Source organism: Salvelinus sp. IW2-2015, linkage group LG8 (genome assembly GCF_002910315.2).
Source record: "Salvelinus sp. IW2-2015 linkage group LG8, ASM291031v2, whole genome shotgun sequence".
Classification (NCBI taxonomy): Eukaryota; Metazoa; Chordata; class Actinopteri; order Salmoniformes; family Salmonidae; genus Salvelinus; species Salvelinus sp. IW2-2015.
In genome coordinates this window covers 34,840,299-34,858,970 of record NC_036848.1, presented here as the reverse complement: position 1 = coordinate 34,858,970, position 18,672 = coordinate 34,840,299, and the positions used below count along the sequence as shown (strand labels likewise).

Here is an 18,672-nt window from a genome sequence, read left to right as displayed (position 1 = left end):
GTTATGACTGGAAGCGACAAGTGTTGAGGTTGCCACACAAGACATTTGTCCTTTGCACGTGCAAGTGGCAATATATGATATTCAGCACCACGGATATCAGTCGGATCACATTACCACGAAATCTGGCATTCAGGGTCACAGAGCAGTTGGAGCATCTGACTGGTGAAGTTGCAGGGAGAATTGAATCTTGTGAACATACATTGATTTAAAAAAAACTACCAACAAAAGGAAATATTGTTCTGCAGTGATTAATTGAAATATTCAGATAACGCTCAGCAAGAAATTGAATAACGAAACACATACAAGTATTATAATGGGAACAGAAGGTTTGATTGTCATCAATGTTTATTATACTGCTTTAACTACACTGAACAAAAATATAAAATGCAACTTGTCCCATGTTTCACATGCTGAAATAAAAGATATCAAAAACATTTCATATGAACTAAGCGCTTTTCAAATTTTGTGGACATATGACATCTTTTTTAGTGAGCATTTATCCTTTGCCAATAAATAATCTGGCTGTCTTTGGCTGGCGTGGTTACGCGTGGTCTGCGGTTGTGAGGCCGGTAGAACGTACTGCCAAATTCTCTAAAACAACGTTGGAGGCAGCTTATGGTAGAGAAATGAACATTCAATTCTCTGGCAACAGCTTTGGTGGACATGAATGCAGTCAGCATGCCAATAGCACACTCTCTAAAAACTTGAGACATCTGTGGCATTGTGTTGTGTGACAAAACTGCTCATTTTAGAGTGGCCTTTTATTGTCCCCAGCACAAGGTGCATCTGTATAATGACCATGCTGTTTAATCAAATTCTTGATATGCCACACCTGGTCAAGTGGATAGATTATCTTGGCAAATGAGAAAAGATCACTAACAGGGATGTAAACAAATTTGTGCACAAACTAGAGAGAAATAGGCTTGTGTTCGTATGGTACATTTCGGGGATATTGGGACCAACACTTTACAAGTTGCGTTAATATTTTATGTTCAGTATATAAATAGCAAGGGAACCGCAAGGGGGATGTTGAAGAGACGCGGCTTGCTGACCCCTTTATTTTACATGAGGCCGGTGACACTTTGCTTCTTGAGAGTCCAATATTTTGAAAACTTCACTGCCGACATGCAAAACATTTTTGGACTGTATCAACAGTGGACTAATGAACAAAATACCAAGATAAGTTTGTTAAATAGAGCCCCAAAACTAACGCAATGGTAATTCTAAGCGCAGGCGGTAGCACTATACGTTCAGGGGTGTGTAAGAAATATTTGTGCTATTTTCACAACCACAATTATAAAATCGGCACACTTGTCAGTGGTGTAAAGTACTTTAGGGTATTTTTACTGAGGCATTTTTTTTGGGGGGGGGTATCTGTACTTTACCATTTATTTTTTTTACACATTTTACTTCACTACATTCCTAAAGAAAATAAAGTACTTTTTACTCCATATATTTTCCTTGACACCCAAAGTACTTGTTACATTTGGAATGCTTAGCACGACAGAAAAATAGTCCAATTCACACACTTATCAAGAGAACATCCCTGGTCATCTCTACTGCATCTGATCTGGCGGACTCCCTAAACACAAATGCATTTGTCAGTGTTGGAGTGTGCCCCTGCTTATCCGGAAATGTTTTAAACAATAAAATGGTGCGGTATGCTTTGCTTGATAAAGGAATTTGAAGTGATTTATACTTTTGAGATATATGAGAGAGATTCTCTCCCTCCAAATACTTTTACTCAAGCATCACAATTGGGTACTTTTTCCACCATTGGCACTTGCTAGCATTAGCGTGAAAGGGCTGGGTTTTCATGAACAAACAAGTCGTGGCTTAGCCCTCACTGGCCAATCAGAACGTGCTCCATAGCGAAATATGTGTTTGCTTCAAATTGTATATTTACGTTATTTTATGTATTGCCTTAGAATCAACTCCAATGTTAGTCTGTAAGTTTGTCAATTGGCTTATAGAAACGAAATAACAAAATGTAGACCTATCTCTGCTAAATACGTTAACTTGAACATTTGCAGTCCACATAACGACTAGGCTACCTGCCGCCCCAAATTTGATTCAAATGACTCGTTCTCAGCCATGATGCAATTTACAGTAGGCCCCTATATCAGTGTGAATGCAATTGAAGCCATGCATTTACTTTGGGCCAGTAACCGAAATGTTGCTGGATCGAATCCCCGAGCTGACAAGGTAAAAATCTGTCATTCTGCCCACTGTTAACCCACTGTTGCCCTGTAGTCCATCATTGTAAATAAGAATTTGTTCTTCACTGACTTGCCTAGTTAAATAAAGGTTAAATGTAAAAACAATTCTTAACACAACTTGTTTTAAAATAGGCTGTGTGTCACACTTACAGGCACCATTACTATATGCCCACGAGGATACATTTTAAAAACAGACTATGAAGGGCACATCCACATTTTTTACAGTAGCTGGACAAATATCCAATATAAAAGAGAAAGGGAGAATGGAACCATTTTACAGATCAGATCACATTCACACATCTCCAGAAATGGCATTGCAAGCGTGCCACGGACGTTGTCGCCATGAAGGTGAATCATTCTAAGTTTGATTGTAATAAAATGAAACGAAAAACAAGCAATCCGTAAAAAAAATACATAAAAATAAAAAATAAAAAGAACAAACATGTAAAAAGACACATTGCTGTTAAACCAGCCTTTGCTATAGTAGGCCTAGGGCAGGTCTTGGGTGTTTAACATATGAAAACAAGCAATTTTTTTTTACAGGTTACAGATAACTTCTAAATACAAGGTTCACCGGTATTCAGGTTCTCATCTCTCGTTTCATGGTGAACATGGACACGTAGTCTACATCATGCACATCATCAAAATGCAACCTGGATGCCTAAAATAATGTGGGCCTGCCTACAATACATAGATAAAAAAGGGAATGTCAGCTCACCATTGTACTCCTCTCAAACTTGATATTTTAATAAAGCTTTGGTGGTGAAGATCTATTTCCAAGCGGTCTCAGGAGTCAAACTGTTCATCGACAGTCTTGACTACTTCGCGATTGCATTCGGCAGACAAATAAAGATGCCTTCATTGAGAGGGGAGGCTATGCTTGGTTTTTTAATTCAATAAAACAATGGGAAAACATGTGTTTTTATGTTTCTAAATACGAAGTATACATGCACCAAAAGCACTTTAGGCTACTTTTGTTTCATGCACATATGGGCAGTGTGCGTCACGGCTGGATAGGCTGCTTTTCCGTTGTCAAAATCCATGCTATAACCAACTGCGTTAAAGACTGACCAAAAACTGGTTTTAGTGATAAGTATTGCTATCAGTGCTGCCTGAAATTATCACTTGAGATCATGTTTTTAAAGACAAATACTTCCACCCCGCCCAGCTGAGCTGAAGCGGACTGATGTAATTGCCGAACCTGGCGTTAGGGCTGGAAAACGCCAGTGCGCCTGATTTTACATGATGAAATTGTAAACTAACGTGCGTTTTGACACCAGCAACAAAAAAAAATAGCCCTTTGAGTGGATTTTTCCTTTAAGCCGTTTTGGAATTGTCCACATTTGACAGTGTGTGGGTCTCCTACAATTATCTCTGCAGCCATATATTGACATATGGTGGTAGCCATGGAAACCACTTGAGAGTCATTTAGACAGCACTGCAGACTGCATGCGCGCGCGTGCGTGTGTGTGTGTGCGCGCGCGCGTGTGTGTGTGTGTGTAAAGGACTGCAGTAAAAGCCCACTCAGGAAAAAAGGCCAACGAAGCAGACAGCACACAATAGGTAATACAGCTAACCTCAGTAGAGCGATTCAAGCTATGTCATATATATATACTGAACAAAAAATATAAAAAGGCAACATGCAACAATTTAATTGATTTTACTGAGTTAAAGTTCATATGAGGAAATCAATCAAGTGAAATAAATAAATTAGGCCCAAATCTTTGGATTTCACAACTGGGCATACAGAGACCTTTAAAAAATTAAAAATAAAGAAAGAAAATGTGCTTCACAATATGCCTCAGGATCTCATGGTATTTCTGTGCATTGTGTTGGTTGTCCATAGCTTATGCCTGCCCATACCATAACCCCACCATGGGGCACTCTGATCACAACTTTGACATCAGCAAAATGCTCGCCTACATGTGGACTGCGGTTGTGAGGCCGGTTGTTTACATCTTTGTTAGTGAGCATTTATCCTTTGCCAAGAAGCTGATTAACCAGATGTGGAAGTCTTGGGCTGGCGTGGTTACGTGTGGTCTGCAGTTGAACGTACTGCCAAATGGCAGAAAGGGGGGAGGGGGAGAAAAAAGCAATCTAATAAAAACTCAAAATTGGAGTACAGCACAAGGTTGCACTCACTCTCCCAGCACAGTGAATTCACAATGCAGATGGTTTCTATCACTCTTCACGCAGAGGGAGAACATTATAATTTATGCTGCTGCGCTTGCTTTTCACGAGTGGCGCTTGCTGTCATCCAATCACAAGTCATTAACCCAGCACTAGGCTACAGTCAGAGCTAGTGCCTCGGTGTGGCAAGTTATTAGGCGATATCTAGGCTAATAAATGGAAGATGGAATTATAAATGACAGAACTAAAAGTTAAATGAGAAGGACAAGCTACAACACTAAGAGCCAACAGGTAGGCTGCTACTTAATCATCTGAATGAAGTTGTTGATATTAACAGTAAGTCGGAAGCTGACGTTAAGCTAGCTTCTCTCGGTTTGATGCAGTCAAGACAGGCACTATGTAACAAGATGAGATAAATAACTAGCAATAAGTTAGTCTACCAGTGCGAGTGGACTTGGTTGCTGTCTCTCCCCCTCCCTGCTCCCCTTGTCCCTCAGATACACTGTCCCTACCCCGCTCCCTGCATGACTTGCTTCTCTCCCTGCATTACAGCTCCAGTTAATAAAGTAGCAAAAATAAATAAATAACATTACAGCATTAGGTATTTTTTACATTTTATTTTCCCTTTATGATGACGGGGACCTGTTAGTGGGAGTTTTGTGATAACGGCACTGTGAATGTAATTTTGTTAAGGATTTTCTTCTTAATGTTACCAAAACCCAATTTCATTTTAAATGTGCATATCCCTAGTGCAGAAGAGAGAGTGAAAAAAAGAGTCAGTGAGAAAAGATGAGGGCTAGAGAGGTAAACAGAGAGAGAGTGGGCCTTTGTGAGAGGGAGGGGAGCGAGTAAAAAGAGAGAGCGCGAGAAGGATAAAGAGGGAGATGAGAGCAGTGCGTTGCCATGTGTGTGGTAGTTATAGCAACACACACGCAAACCACAGAAACATACACACACACACCTTGAGGTCCCTGTGGACGATGTCATGCTGGTGGATATGTTGGACACTCTCCAAGATCTGGTTGATACACTGACTGGAGAGGAAAGGGAGAGAAGGGGGTTGAGCGTGAGAAAAGGAGAAATCAGTCATCCTTTCATCACTAAACATGCCTGGTTTGTACAGAAAGCTCAACAGGTCTGACAAAGGAAGAAACAAAGTAGTGAGACAGATGTATTACAATAGTGGCTTTTAACCTCCCCCCCCCCCCCGTTACTGTACCCATATCACATTTTGCTATGCCTGGAGTACCCCCTCATAAGCATTTGACCAACTTGGCCTATGTTCTTTTGAGACTTCCCAAGTACCCCAAATGGATAAGCCAGCTAGCAAAAATACTGTTAAGACAGTCTGCTGGTTGTGAGGCTCAGAGGTGAAAGGTCAAATCAGTCTTGGGAAGGGGGTGTTGCTGACCCCATGTGGCTTGTAGAGTGTGTGTGTCTAAAGCCCTGGTCAGCACTAATTAAATTATTTCATGGACACTTCCCTTAATGCAACAAAGAGCATCACCTAACAGCAAGATTGAGGAGAAGAGAGTGAGAGAAGAGAGGGAGTAGAGATAGGAAGGAAACAAAGGGAAAGAGGGAGAGATGAGAGGGGAAGAAGAGAAAGGGTTATAGGATATATAGGAAGAGGGAGGAGAGAGGGATAACAAGACATGACAATGCAGCAGACATGAATACAAGGAAACCCATAGTCAGCCTGTGTGTGTGTGCGCGCGCCACGTGAAATCACGCCACTCTCCCACGGTTTTGACCCGCGCTGTGCGGCACAGTAACCATGGTAACAGTAAATAGGGATTGCCCACCTGGCATCAGCCTCGCTGTAGTACTCCCTAGCAACGATGTCTTCAAACAACTCTCCTCCCGTCACCCTGAAAGAGAAGATGATTGTTATCATACATAATAAAGCTCGTTCACAAGCCTGAAATGTGTGCGTGTGTTATACTCACAGGTCAAAGACAAGGTAGTGAAAGCCTTCCTCCGAGATACTGTCATGTAGTCTCACTAGAGAAAGAAAGGGAGAGAGGGTGGAGAAGAGGGAGAGAAAGAATTGAGAGATTTTAAAAGTGGAATATTACAGGCTAGGGCTCAGTTTGGGATTCTAAATCTGACCTACTGTATGGTTTGTAAGGGTTCAAGGTGATGTAAAAGGTACATTTGCTGTGCAATAAGAAGCAGTTCGGCCCTGCAGCAAGTACAGTACATGTGCTCATATCACTATCCCCGCGTCTCCTCTATCTGTCCCACTCTCTTTATCCAAAGTTTATAGAAGCACGGGCCAAATGAGAGGGGAGGGTGAGAGAGAGGGAGAAGTATAAAAAAAATGAGAACGAAAAGGGAGAGTGTGAGAAAAGGAAGGAGACCATGCCTGAGGGGCAGAGCAATCTGGGACACTGGAGAGAAAAAAAAAGGGAAAAAAAGAGGCAGAAAGAAGGTAGAGGGAGACATGATAGAGGGATACAAATGAAGGAGACAGCACAACATTGTCATTGACTCATTGGTATGGCCTCATCCCGCTCTCATATTTTCTCTTCCTCCTACATCCTTTGTTCTCTCCTCCTGGTCATTTCCCCCCCCCAAACTGATTTCAACAATAATTATTATCCTCAAATCGCTTACTTTTTCTAATCCTCAATTTGAAAATAAAACCAGTAGACAAACAAATACAGAGACTGACATCCAGACAGAGATATACACTCAGACATACAGATTGACAGACACACTTAGAAAAAAGGGTTCCAAAGGGTTCTTTGCAGAGGGATAAGGTTCTGCAGTGTATGTAATAGCATAACAGATTAGTTCAACTGGAATGACTCTCACTCACGGTTGCACAAAAAGAGCTGTGCACAAACCACGGCCCAAAATATTCTTAGTCACCGCCCCTACATTTGAATTACCACTAAAAGAAAAGAGAACCCTTTTTTCAACTGCAAAGAAGTAAAATATTGTAATTTGGTCAGCAGCCTGATTAACTTGTGTTCATACGGCTTAGAAATTGAGAGTTCAGGCAAAAACGAAGTCTCCACCCTCGCAAAAGCGAAACTCACACGGGTGAAAATGACGGCTGTCAGTCGCCCACTGGCGGGTGATCCCTTAAACACACCGTGTTGTCAGCAAGCGAATGAACGTCAGACTGTCAATCGGTGCGATGTCTTTTCTACATAACGAAAAGCCCTTCAACGGTTCTTTGCAGTTAGAAAAAAATGTTTGGGTTATTTTAGTGATAATTCAAATGTAGGGGCGGTGACTCAGAATATTTTGGGCCGTGGTTTGTGCACAGCTCTTTTTGTGCAACCGTGAGTGACAGTCATTCTTGTATAACTAAACTGTTAAGCAATTACATAGTGCTTTCGAAAATACCTTTACTTTTCCCATATTTTTTTTAACGTTACAGCCTTTATCACATTTTACTCAGTACTTTGTTGAAGCACCTTCGGCAGCGATTACAGCCTCAAGTCTTCTTGGGAATAACGCGACAAGCTTGGCACACCAGTATTTGGGGAGTTTCTCCCATTCTTCTCTGCAGATCCTCTCAAGCTCTGTCAGGTTGGATGGGGAGCGTCACTGCACAGCTATTTTCACGTCTCTGAAGAGATGTTCGATAGGGTTCAAGTCCGGGCTCTGGCTGGGCCGCTCAGGACATTTAGAGACTTGTCCCAAAGCCACTCCTGCATTGTCTTGGCTGTGTGCTTAGGGTTGTTGTCCTGTTAGAAGGTGAACCGTCGCCCAGTCTGAGGTCCTGAGCGCCTTGGCGCAGGTTTTCATCAAGGATCTCTGTACTTTGCTCCGTTCATCTTTCCCTCGATCCTGACTAGTCCCCCAGTCCCTGCCGCAGAAAAACATCCCCACAGCATGATGCTTCATCGTAGGGATGGTATTGGCCAGGTGATGAACGGTGCCTGGTTTCCTCCAGACATGACGCTTGGCATTCAGGCCAAAGAGTTCAATCTTGGTTTCATCAGACCAGAAATTATTTTTTCTCATGGTCAGAGTCCTTTAGATGCCTTTTGGCAAAAATCCAAGCGGGCTAAAGAGAGGCTTCCGTGTTGGTCACCCTACCATAAAGGGCTGATTGACAGAGTGCTTCGGAGATGGATGTCCTTCTGGAAGGTTCTCCCATCGCCACAGAGGAACTCTGGAGCTCTGTCAGAGAGGCCATCGGGTTCTTGGTCACCTCCCTGACCAAGGCCCTTCTACCCCAGATTGCTCAGTTTGGACGGGTGGCCAGCTCTAGGCAGAGTCTTGGTGGTTCCAAACTTCTTCCATTTAAGAAAGAATTTTTTGGGGGTGTCTTGCTAATTGCCTATAATTTCCACCTTTTGTCTATTCCATTTGCACAACAGCATGTGAAATTTATTGTCAATCAGTGTTGCTTCCTAAGTGGACAGTTTGATTTCACAGAAGTGTGATTGACTTGGAGTTACATTGTGTTGTTTAAGTGTTCCCTTTATTTTTTTGAGCAGTGTATATATATCTGTTATTCTGTTAATCATTTTACATATACAGTACTGGCAAAGTTGATATCTTTGCCATGATATCCGTCTTTAAATATTTTCTGTGATTTTATTGAGCAGAGAGTAGGAGAATAGAAGGGAGTCTGAGTGACCCAGCAGTGTATTGTTTGGTACACAACAAATTGGCCAGTGTTACCAACAGTTTATCAGTGTAACGTGTCTAGTGTTGATTCAGGAGTTAATTTAACACTCAGGTGACTGTGTGGTGTTAGAGAACCTCAGTGTTGGTGTAAATAACCAGAGTTGAGTGTAACTCATTTTTACTCTGAATTAGGGATGAAAATTTTGGTACATTTTGATGCCGTCTAACTGACCTTAATTAACCGGTCAACAAACAAAAATTTCCCAAAAAGTGATCAACAGAGATCTGTATATAATGACGAGATGCTTATGTTTCCCCACTAACAATGGGAGTTGTCACAAGGTGCGAAGGCAGGCGACAAGCTTAAGCCCATAGAAACGCATTGGACTTATTTTGGCGAGAATGAAACCTCTCGCTTTGCCTCTTCCTCTCTGATACTATGCATGCATACAAGGACCGGACATTTTTCATTAAGAGCTTATTGGAAACATGCAACAATCTTAGTCAAAAGGCTATAGCCTATTATTGAACATGCAACTCCTGTAATGAAGCAACCAATAAAATTTCATTTTCAACCATTTGCAAAAATGCAATTCGAGTTATACACTGTTCTAAACAGCACACCTAATGCGAGCAGTTGTGAGAGATAAATCTCTGTTAGAAACTTATAAAGACGGGGAATCTAATAGCAGCAACTGGTATGTGTTGCTAATATGACAAGGATTGTGCCTTTGGCTTCTGGACAACGAAAGAAAGTTGATATGAAAACCAATAGAACAGGAGAGAAACGCTGGTTAACGGCTGGAGGAAGTCTTTATAAAATAGTTGCCTCCACATTTCTATGGTTGGATTTTGGCCAGGCTACTCTGAAGCAAAGGTAAGACATGCCTCATTATCTGAAGTAAAGTAAACCGTTCAGGTTTCAAACAATTATACTGCCTCAAGCTCACGTTGTAAAGTGGTGGGTGACACGCTGATAGTCAACGGTAGGCAGGCTATAGCCTATACACCCATATGGCGAATGGGAGGCGTGCCTTAATTACGAGCGGAGATTGAGAAATAAAAATAGCTCCTTTAAAAAAATGGTGGCCACCAACGTTAACACACGATTGCATTTAGAATTGTTATTGGTTGCGCAATGACTAGGCTTATAAAAGACGGTTTCAAAAATTCACAAGCAGCAATTTTATTCCACGAAATTATGCAAATGAACATATAGACTGATAAGCATGACAGGTCAAATGTGTTTTCAGCGACTAACGGATAACATCCATACTCTGAATTGAGTAATACACTCAAAACCACATTCATTATCATATTACCCAGCATGCTCTATTGCAGGTTGATTTTCAGAATTGTTTCTTTCAATATCTTTTCTTTTGCATGTACAAGTTGAGTCATCTTATGATACACAAAGATAAATAACAGATTTTTCTAATCCAATCTGTTAGCTGTTTTAATTATTAAACCCGTTACTGAGACAGTTGTTCCAGTTTAGATGATTTAAGTAGTCTCAGTAATCAATCTGCCCTCTCTGGCAGTCATTCTGAATGCAGGTTGCGGGTGATTAAAAGGTAGTCAGCGAAACATTATTGCGATGCGCAAGATGCAAGACTTCGCTCTCACAGTCAAACACAGTATCTGAGCAAGTGGAGAAGTTATTCATCGCACTCCAACGCTTTCAGTCGTTGCAGAAATTGACGCACAATGTTGCTTACTTTGTGCATCTACATCATGTCGCTGAATCTACATTTAAAAGTTCCAATTGTTGGAAAACCTTACATGGGCTGGAGTCCAAATGGAATTACACATCACTTTGCAAGCCAGCATGACGTGACTTGCAGGCCTGATGTGGCCTATAAACCAGGAGCTTCAGACCACTGTGTTAGGGTATAACTAGGCCTTCAAAGAACAGCCTTATATTATATGTAATGTACTGTCATAAAGAGTTTACTATGAAATATAAGCTGAAGGTTCTCTGTAGAACCCTTCATAGAGGGGTAGAACACTCTGCAAACGGTTCTACCAAGTACCAAAAATATGTTATCTTATGGGGAAGTCAAAGAACCCCATATGGTTCTACTTTTAGCACCTTTAAGAGTGTAGAGAGATAGAGACAGAGACGACAAACCTATGTTGGAGTGTTTGAGAAGACGGCAGATGCGAGCCTCTCGATCCAGCTTCTGGTGATCTGAGGAGAAGACAAAAAAATATATATATTAAGTTAGGGAAGCTTATTTCACTTGAAAGAGACAGAGACAGAGAGAGAGTTATATACACGACTGTATCAGGTGTGTATGTTTGTGGAGGTTACTCGCAGCTCCAGCTGTGGAACATTGCTATGCCAGCACTTTGTCTAGCAGGGGACACTTGATGAAATTGGAACACACACACCCCCGCCCCTCGTCGGCACTGTTAGCAAGGCGGTTGCGAGAGGACAGAGGTAATCTGGGGTAAACCTAGCAACGGCATAGAGAGTGAGTCAGAAGTGTGACTGCTACAGGGCTCCAAAACAGAGGGAGAGCATGCACACAAACACAGCACTTATTTGCATTAATTCAATCTGAGTATTTGATATTGCAACACTGAATATCTTAAACTCAAGACCTGGCAATTTCATCATCTGAAACACTGTCTAACAAACACACTGCAATACACACCTATCCATTTTTCTATTCACATTATACATTTCAGCCAAACAAATGCAGCACTCCTATACTGCTGCTAACCAGCCTTACATCCGAACACACAGTTCTCCCACCTTTCTACCCCCCCTCCCCCCATGCCTCCCTCTATTCCTTAAGCCTTCCACCTCCCCCATCACTGCTCTGCCACCTTCCATTCCTGATTGCCTCTCTCCCCTTCCATCTTTCCCATTACCCCTCTCCTTTTTCTCCTCCCCATGTAGGCTATAGATTCTCTCTCCCCCTTCTGCAAAGGGAAAAAGTACAGAAACTTGTCTCATTTCCCTACTGGCGCATAGAGAGAGCGAGAGATAATTATATGAACTTTCCATTTGTAAAAAGAGGTAGGGCTGGGCGTAATTGCCAAAATATCATCACTGCGTTTATTTTTGACGGCATTTGGTGTTTCTGAATACAACAGTTCCAAATATGCTTTATGGGTAGTGCATGGTAACAAATCCATTCTAAGTGGTTAATGGGCTTTCTCCATTCTGACTGCATTATACTGTTCAACCAAAAATAATAGGACAAAACTGACAGTGAAGTACTCCTATTTGTAGAGCATTGCATAGGAATCAAAATCCTCTTTTGTAGACGACTCAAACTCTGGTACTGAACCAATGGTTGCCATTTGCATAGTTATTTGTTCAATTCCAGCATTTCAATAAATGTCTTAATTTGCTGCACTAATTTGTTAACATTTACACACCGTCAGGTTCTTCTTTTGTCTTTGTATGCCTCTATTTGACAGAATAATTATTCTCCTTTTTGCTTCAACTTCAGTTCTTACTTCCGCCACTAGGGGTAGTCAGACGATTTTCTGGGATCCATTTGGCAAGCCTTGCCCTCCAGAAATTGTTAACTTGTTGTGTTAGCTAGCAGTCCTCAGTTGTAAGCAGTTTTACTGGTGACAATCTTCTCAATCCTCTTTTAGAGTCATTAGTGAATTATTTAATGTAACATATGAAACAGTTAAATAGTTAAACTATTGTAAACGGTAAAGTAAAAATCCAATCTGGTCTGTGAATGTATGAATACCGGTATGTAGTTTACCACCCAGCCCTAGAAAAAGGATCACAACTTCCCATTGCATGTGTGGTGCGTGTTCAGCACGGCATACTACAGCTTTTGCTGATTCATTCGATTATTTCTTGATGTGTGCATGTGTGGGCGTGCACAATGCATGTGTGTATGGCGGTAGTAGATGGGACAGAGAGTGCTGCAGGGTAACTCATTACTGGCACTTCCTGCTGTTCTCTAATTGGCCATCTGCTCCACCGGGGGGCGGGCCTATAGCCATGTTACATCAGGGAGAGAAGGAGAGGCAAGACACACACACCGCTAGCCCCCCTCAGATTATGACGGTGTTTAGCGGAGCTTTAAGAGACTTATTACCCACGGGGCAGTGCGCTAGGTCAAACAGGCCCAATGGTGCTAAAAACGACACTTAAATCCTTAAATCCTACCAGGCACACTGCCACCGGTGTGTACACACTACGTATAGACGGGTTGCCTGACGTCGTCACAAAAACAATGGCCGTGCAACGCAAAGGCACTAGGCTCTGTGTTGATTCTGGACGGTCAGATAGCTAGCAACGATGACAAGAAGCTGACGTGGTGAATCTTAGGTAGCTCGTCGTATCTTGTTATTGATTACATGTCTTGTTTTGACTCATGTCACGTCTACGCTAATATGGCTCAAATTCACTAGCTAGCTAACCAAGAACTGTAATGATGTATTTGAGAGACAAGGGCTCATTGTGAAAGTGTATTCACATTTCCAATATTCATTGAGAGGAAATATAGTTGAAATGGTGTGAACAATCCTTTGATTCTAAGCCTACCCCGTCTGTTTTCCCCTAAGGGTTGCGCACGCATCGGTTTTGTTGCTAAACAACCCAACCATCTATGGCTATTCCTCTAATCTCCAAATTTTCCCCTTCTCACTATTCCTCCTCCTCCCTACACCCTCTGTCTGCATCTCCCTCCACCATTCCTCTCTGTCTCTAGACACAGATCACTGCAAGACTGTCGGAGTCCCTCCCATCCTGACCCACACACATACACATTTAAATGCTGTGCAAAGCTTAGCAATTGACTGCTACCATGAAAAGCCTATAGATATTGCTGAAACTAGATTGTTTCAGAATACCAAATACCTTCCCTAATGTCACACTATTAACACACACGCAGGCACACACGCACAGAGAACGAAGGGGCTAACAGGGAGGTGTGTGTGATCCGTGGGTTCTTAGACTAAATATATATCTCATCAGGGGCTAACTGGATTAGCCTCGATACTGACCAATCCGCTAGCTACTGGCGGGTGGGAGGAAGTGAGAGAGAGCAGGAGGGGTATCGAGAAAACGGGTATGAAGCAAAAAGCCAGGACTGCTCAAACTGAACAGAAAAAAAAAGAGCGGGCGAGCGAGAATGCGTGTTGACTGCAGAGGAGGGCAGCTCTGAGCTGAGGCAGTACACAGTCCCCAGACACACTGTCTATGTGTGTGTGAGAGAGAGAGAGAGAGAGAGGTCTGTATGCTGAGAAAAGTCGTGGCCTCGTATGCCTACAGCCCACAGTGGAGCTCGGCCTCTTTGGTAAACATAATTACCACATAACCTACCAACCCCTCCCCCCACACAATCTCAGAACCAAAATCTTGAGTATGCAGAATATTTTATCAAAGTTAGAATGTATGATAACATTTGCCACAAGAGATTACACAAACATGACACATTAGCTACTCGTGGTCAACTCTCAAGACATCTCTGACAGTCACCAATTTGTACAGCAGATCACTGACAGCTCACAGGGATGAACATCGCCACCCCCCCCCCACAAATCTACCACTGACCGCTCTTTCTCTGTGTGTGTGTGTGTGTGTGTGTGTGTGTGTGTGTATGTATATTACCTCTGGCTGAGAGTTTCTTGGTGTTGATAATTTTGGCAGCAAACTCCTGACCTGATGACTTCTTCACACATCTGCGCACCACTGAGAACGCTCCCCTGAAAACAAGGCAAGCAATGATCAGTTCTGGGTCGGGGGGGGTTTGACATTTAGTATACTAATGCCCAGGCAAACACACACACACAGAAGGGTTGGCCATCAACACTAATACACAGCATGGAGCCATAAAAATGAAATTGACAGTGTACTGCAAGGCTCTCCAACCCTGTTCCTGGAGCTACCATTCTGTAGGTTCACTCCAACCCTAATCTAGCACAACTGATTCTAATAATTAGCTGGTTGATAAGCTGAACCAGGTTAGTTACAACTGGGGTTGGAACGAAAACATACAAGAAGGTAGCTCTCCCGAAACAGGGTTGGACACCCAGATTGCAGAGCTCGCTTTCTCAAATACAGGTCTACAGCACTGCTGGTTGTTCCTTCCCCTCTAATCAGGTACTGATCCAGCTCTACGACACCGAGGTCATGTTCAGTCGGCACAAGAACATTTTTCAAAATAGATTGAACCGAAAAAGGTAGGCCACTATCGGATCTAGTCCAATAAGAAAATACATTTTTGTTTCCCGTTGCAAAGTTTGCTACTTTGTTCCCTACTGAACACATCCCTGGTGAGCAAGCGGACTTGGTTTAATTAATGGCATTAGATTGGTCAATAAATCAACTAACTACTAGGTAGGCCTAGTAGAGAAAACCAATAGTAGTGCAGACCAGGATCAGACTGGCTGTAGTGTACACTAAAGTCTAGACACCAGTACTAGTGTATGTACAGTACCAGTCAAAAGTGGAGGGCAGCTCTGAGCTGAGGCAGTACACAGTCCCCAGACACTCGAGTGATAGATGTGCAGAAGATGAATGTGCACGAGGTAGTCACCTGGAATGCATTTCAATTAACAGGTGTACCTTGTTAAGTCCATATTATGGCAAGAACAGCTCAAATAAGCAAAGAGAAACGAACAGTCCATCATTAATTTAAGACATGAAGTTCAATCAAGATGGAAAATGAAGAACTTCGAAAGTTTCTTCAAGTGCAGTCGCAAAAACCATCAAGCGCTATGATGAAACTGGCTCTCATGAGGACCACCGCAGGAAAGGAAGAACCCGAGGTACCTCTGCTGCAGAGGATAAGTTCCTTGATTAACTGTACCTCAGAAATTGCAGCACACATAAATGCTTCAGAGTTCAAGTAACAGACATCTCAATATCAACTGTTCAGAGGAGACTGTGTGAATCAGGCCTTCACGGTCGAATTGCTACAAAGAAACCACTTACTGAAGGACATCAATAAGAAGAACAAACTTGCTTGGGCCAAGAAACATGAGCAATGAACATTACACCGGTGGAAATCTGTCTTCAGATTTTTGGTCCCAACCACCATGTCTGTGAGACGCAGAGTCTGTGAATGGATGATCTCTGCATGCGTGGTTCCCACCGTGAAGCACATGATGGTGTGGGGGTGCTTTGCTGGTGACACTGTCAGTGATTATTTTTTTTAAATTCAAGGCACACAACCAGAATGTCTACCACAGCAATCTGCAGCAATTCGCCAACCCATCTGGTTTGCACTTAGTGTGACTATCACTTGTTTTTCAACAGGATAATGACACCTCCAGGCTATGTAAGGGATATTTGACCAAGAAAGAGTGAAGATGATGTTTCAGATGATCTGTCCTCCACAATGACATGACCTCAACCCAATTGAGATGGTTTGGGATGAGTTGGACCACAGAGTGAAGGAACAGCATTTGTGGGAACTCCTTCAAGACTGTTGGAAAAGCATTCCTCATTAAGTTGTTTCAGAGAATGCCAAGAGCGTGCAAAGCTGTCATCGAAGGGTGGCTACTTTGAAGAATCTCAAATATTTTGATTTGTTTAACACTTTAGTTACCACATGATTCCATGTGTTATTTCATAGTTGACATCTTTACTATTATTCTACAATGTAGAAAATAGGTTTTTTTTAAATAAAGAAAAACCCTTGAAAGAGTAGATGTCTCCAAACTTGACTGGTACTGTAGAACAGAGCAAGGATGGCCAACTCTCTCCTGGACTGCTACTGGGTGAGCATGCTTCTGCTCCAACCCTGCTCGATCACACAGCAGCTCAGTCTTGATTAGGATACAAGCTAGTTAAATGTAACAGGTGTGTTAGAGCAGAGCTGGAACCAGGTTAAACCCTGCAGACCCAAGCCAGTAGCCCTCCAGGAGGGTTGGCCACACCTAAATCAGAGGACAAACAGAAGCAGGTTTAACTACTCTCCCAGCTCTCACTGGAAACAGCCACTCTGTAGCCCAACATCTACCTGTGTTCGTGCTACAGTATCTGGGTAGCTCAGTTAGTATAGCATGATGAACAACACCAGATGTGGGTTTGATTCCCACTGGGGCCACCGATAAGAAATGTGCGCAGTACCTTTAGATCAAATCTGCTAAATGGCATATGTTTATAGCTATATTATAATAGTATGTACCAAGAGGTCCTGGGCCTTTATGGCAGTGTGCCCAACTCTGGTTGTTCTTCCTAGATGACTAGACTGTTTATGTTGTTGTTGATCATGATAAGAGTAGCATACATGTCAGAGAAGCAACTGTTCTACATACATTGCTATCTGAACGTTTCACAACGTTGAACTACTCAACGCGGCCCAGGTGTGTGAACTGATAAACCAATCATGGATCAATAGAATGCCAGCGAGAGACGCCCAGACACTGCGACTATACCCAGGGTCTGGGGCTAAAGAGATAAAAATACAAAACAACCATCATCAGAGTCGAGAGGATCGAGTCACCGACAGATGCCCATAATAATAATAAAACGTCCCGGTTCTCTCAGAAAAAAAAAAGCCATCGAGATTCTGAGAAACCGCATCACGCTCACCCTTGCACTTTTAAGCCACAGCGACATAGCGTGTGTTAGGAGGCTTATAATACTACTTATGGCATTTATATTTACGGCTGCTGTATGAAGGCGTGCAAGGTTTTACATAATGTGCAAACAATTTCGCTTTGGGAGGAGGCCTGTGGGCTATAACTATAGATCTATGTTCGACACATCAGCTGCAGACTTATACACAGCTAGCTAAAACCGCAGTTTAGACAAATTACCTAATATTGTTCAACCACAGACAGCTAGTTATCATACATGCTAACATTCAGCACAGTCAAACAGGCTGCTAACGCAACGTGCCGTGCCAGCAAATGTCAGTGTTTTCGCTCAAACGCTTCCTGCCTGGCAATTTTCAGCAGACCAAAAGACAAGACGTTGACACACTAACGTTTTTAGCTAGTTTGTTAGCTAGTTGTGCTATCGCATATACACATAACGTGCATTAAATACATACATTGTAAACTCTGTCCCTAACCTACGACACGCAAGCTAGCTGCCTTCTGTCAACATCAGCAAAAGACAATAGGGTCAAGCTATCGCAGCTAGCTAGTTGGCTAAAGAAGGAGCGAGTTAGCATACGGGGGTGGGGAGTAGGAAAGACAGACAGCAAGGCACTGTGCATTAGCAAGCTAACGTTAGCAAACGGCGACAGTCGCTTACTTCCCAAGCTCCTCGTAGAGTTGGTATTCATCTGTAAAGCGTGTGGATGTAACGATAGTAGTAGCCATGGCTGAGCGGGAGGGAACGGGTCTCCAAGCCTCGGTAAGGGTACGGCAGGCTGGGTTTAGGGGAGGACTGTCACCCTCCTGTACTAGCTACGGCACTGACAGGCTGGAAGAAAGAGAGCGAGAAGGGAGGGGTTGCCAGAGACAGAGCCACGCGAGATGTGAGCAGTGTTTTTCAGCAGAGTCATGTAAATCAGAGCGGGGCAGTATTCGGTGATTCAGCGGTTCGCGAGCTCTAACAAGACGTTTGAAGACTTAACAGCCTTCCTCTCCTGCCTTGATTTGGGTGCAACCCAATATAAGGAAGGTGTTCTTAATATTTCGTACACTCAGTACAAAATATGAAGGATTCAAATGTTACAAAAATCTACACATCCTTAAAAATGAACACAAAACATCACAAACTGATAAACACAAAAACACAGTTTTACATTCAAATAGCCAACATTTGACAAGCTTAATTAAG

The 18,672-nt window shown here is 42.6% G+C and overlaps 1 protein-coding gene across 10 annotated transcripts in view; it reads right to left on the bottom strand.

Annotated features, from left to right (window-relative positions):
* LOC111967811 (calcium/calmodulin-dependent protein kinase type II subunit gamma) overlaps positions 1-18,325 on the bottom strand; it is a 33,142-nt gene extending 14,817 nt beyond the window's left edge. For all 10 annotated transcript variants that reach the window (XM_023993186.2, XM_023993190.2, XM_023993191.2 and 7 more), the window contains exons 1-6: positions 18,142-18,325; positions 14,542-14,636; positions 11,077-11,136; positions 6,299-6,353; positions 6,155-6,220; positions 5,311-5,383 (exon numbers count right to left, since the gene is read on the bottom strand). In XM_023993186.2, coding sequence (XP_023848954.1) covers positions 5,311-5,383; positions 6,155-6,220; positions 6,299-6,353; positions 11,077-11,136; positions 14,542-14,636; positions 18,142-18,209 — 417 coding nt within the window. In that variant the 5' untranslated portion in view covers positions 18,210-18,325. The remainder of the gene's footprint in view (positions 1-5,310; positions 5,384-6,154; positions 6,221-6,298; positions 6,354-11,076; positions 11,137-14,541; positions 14,637-18,141) is intronic.
* Positions 18,326-18,672: the final 347 nt, after the last annotated feature.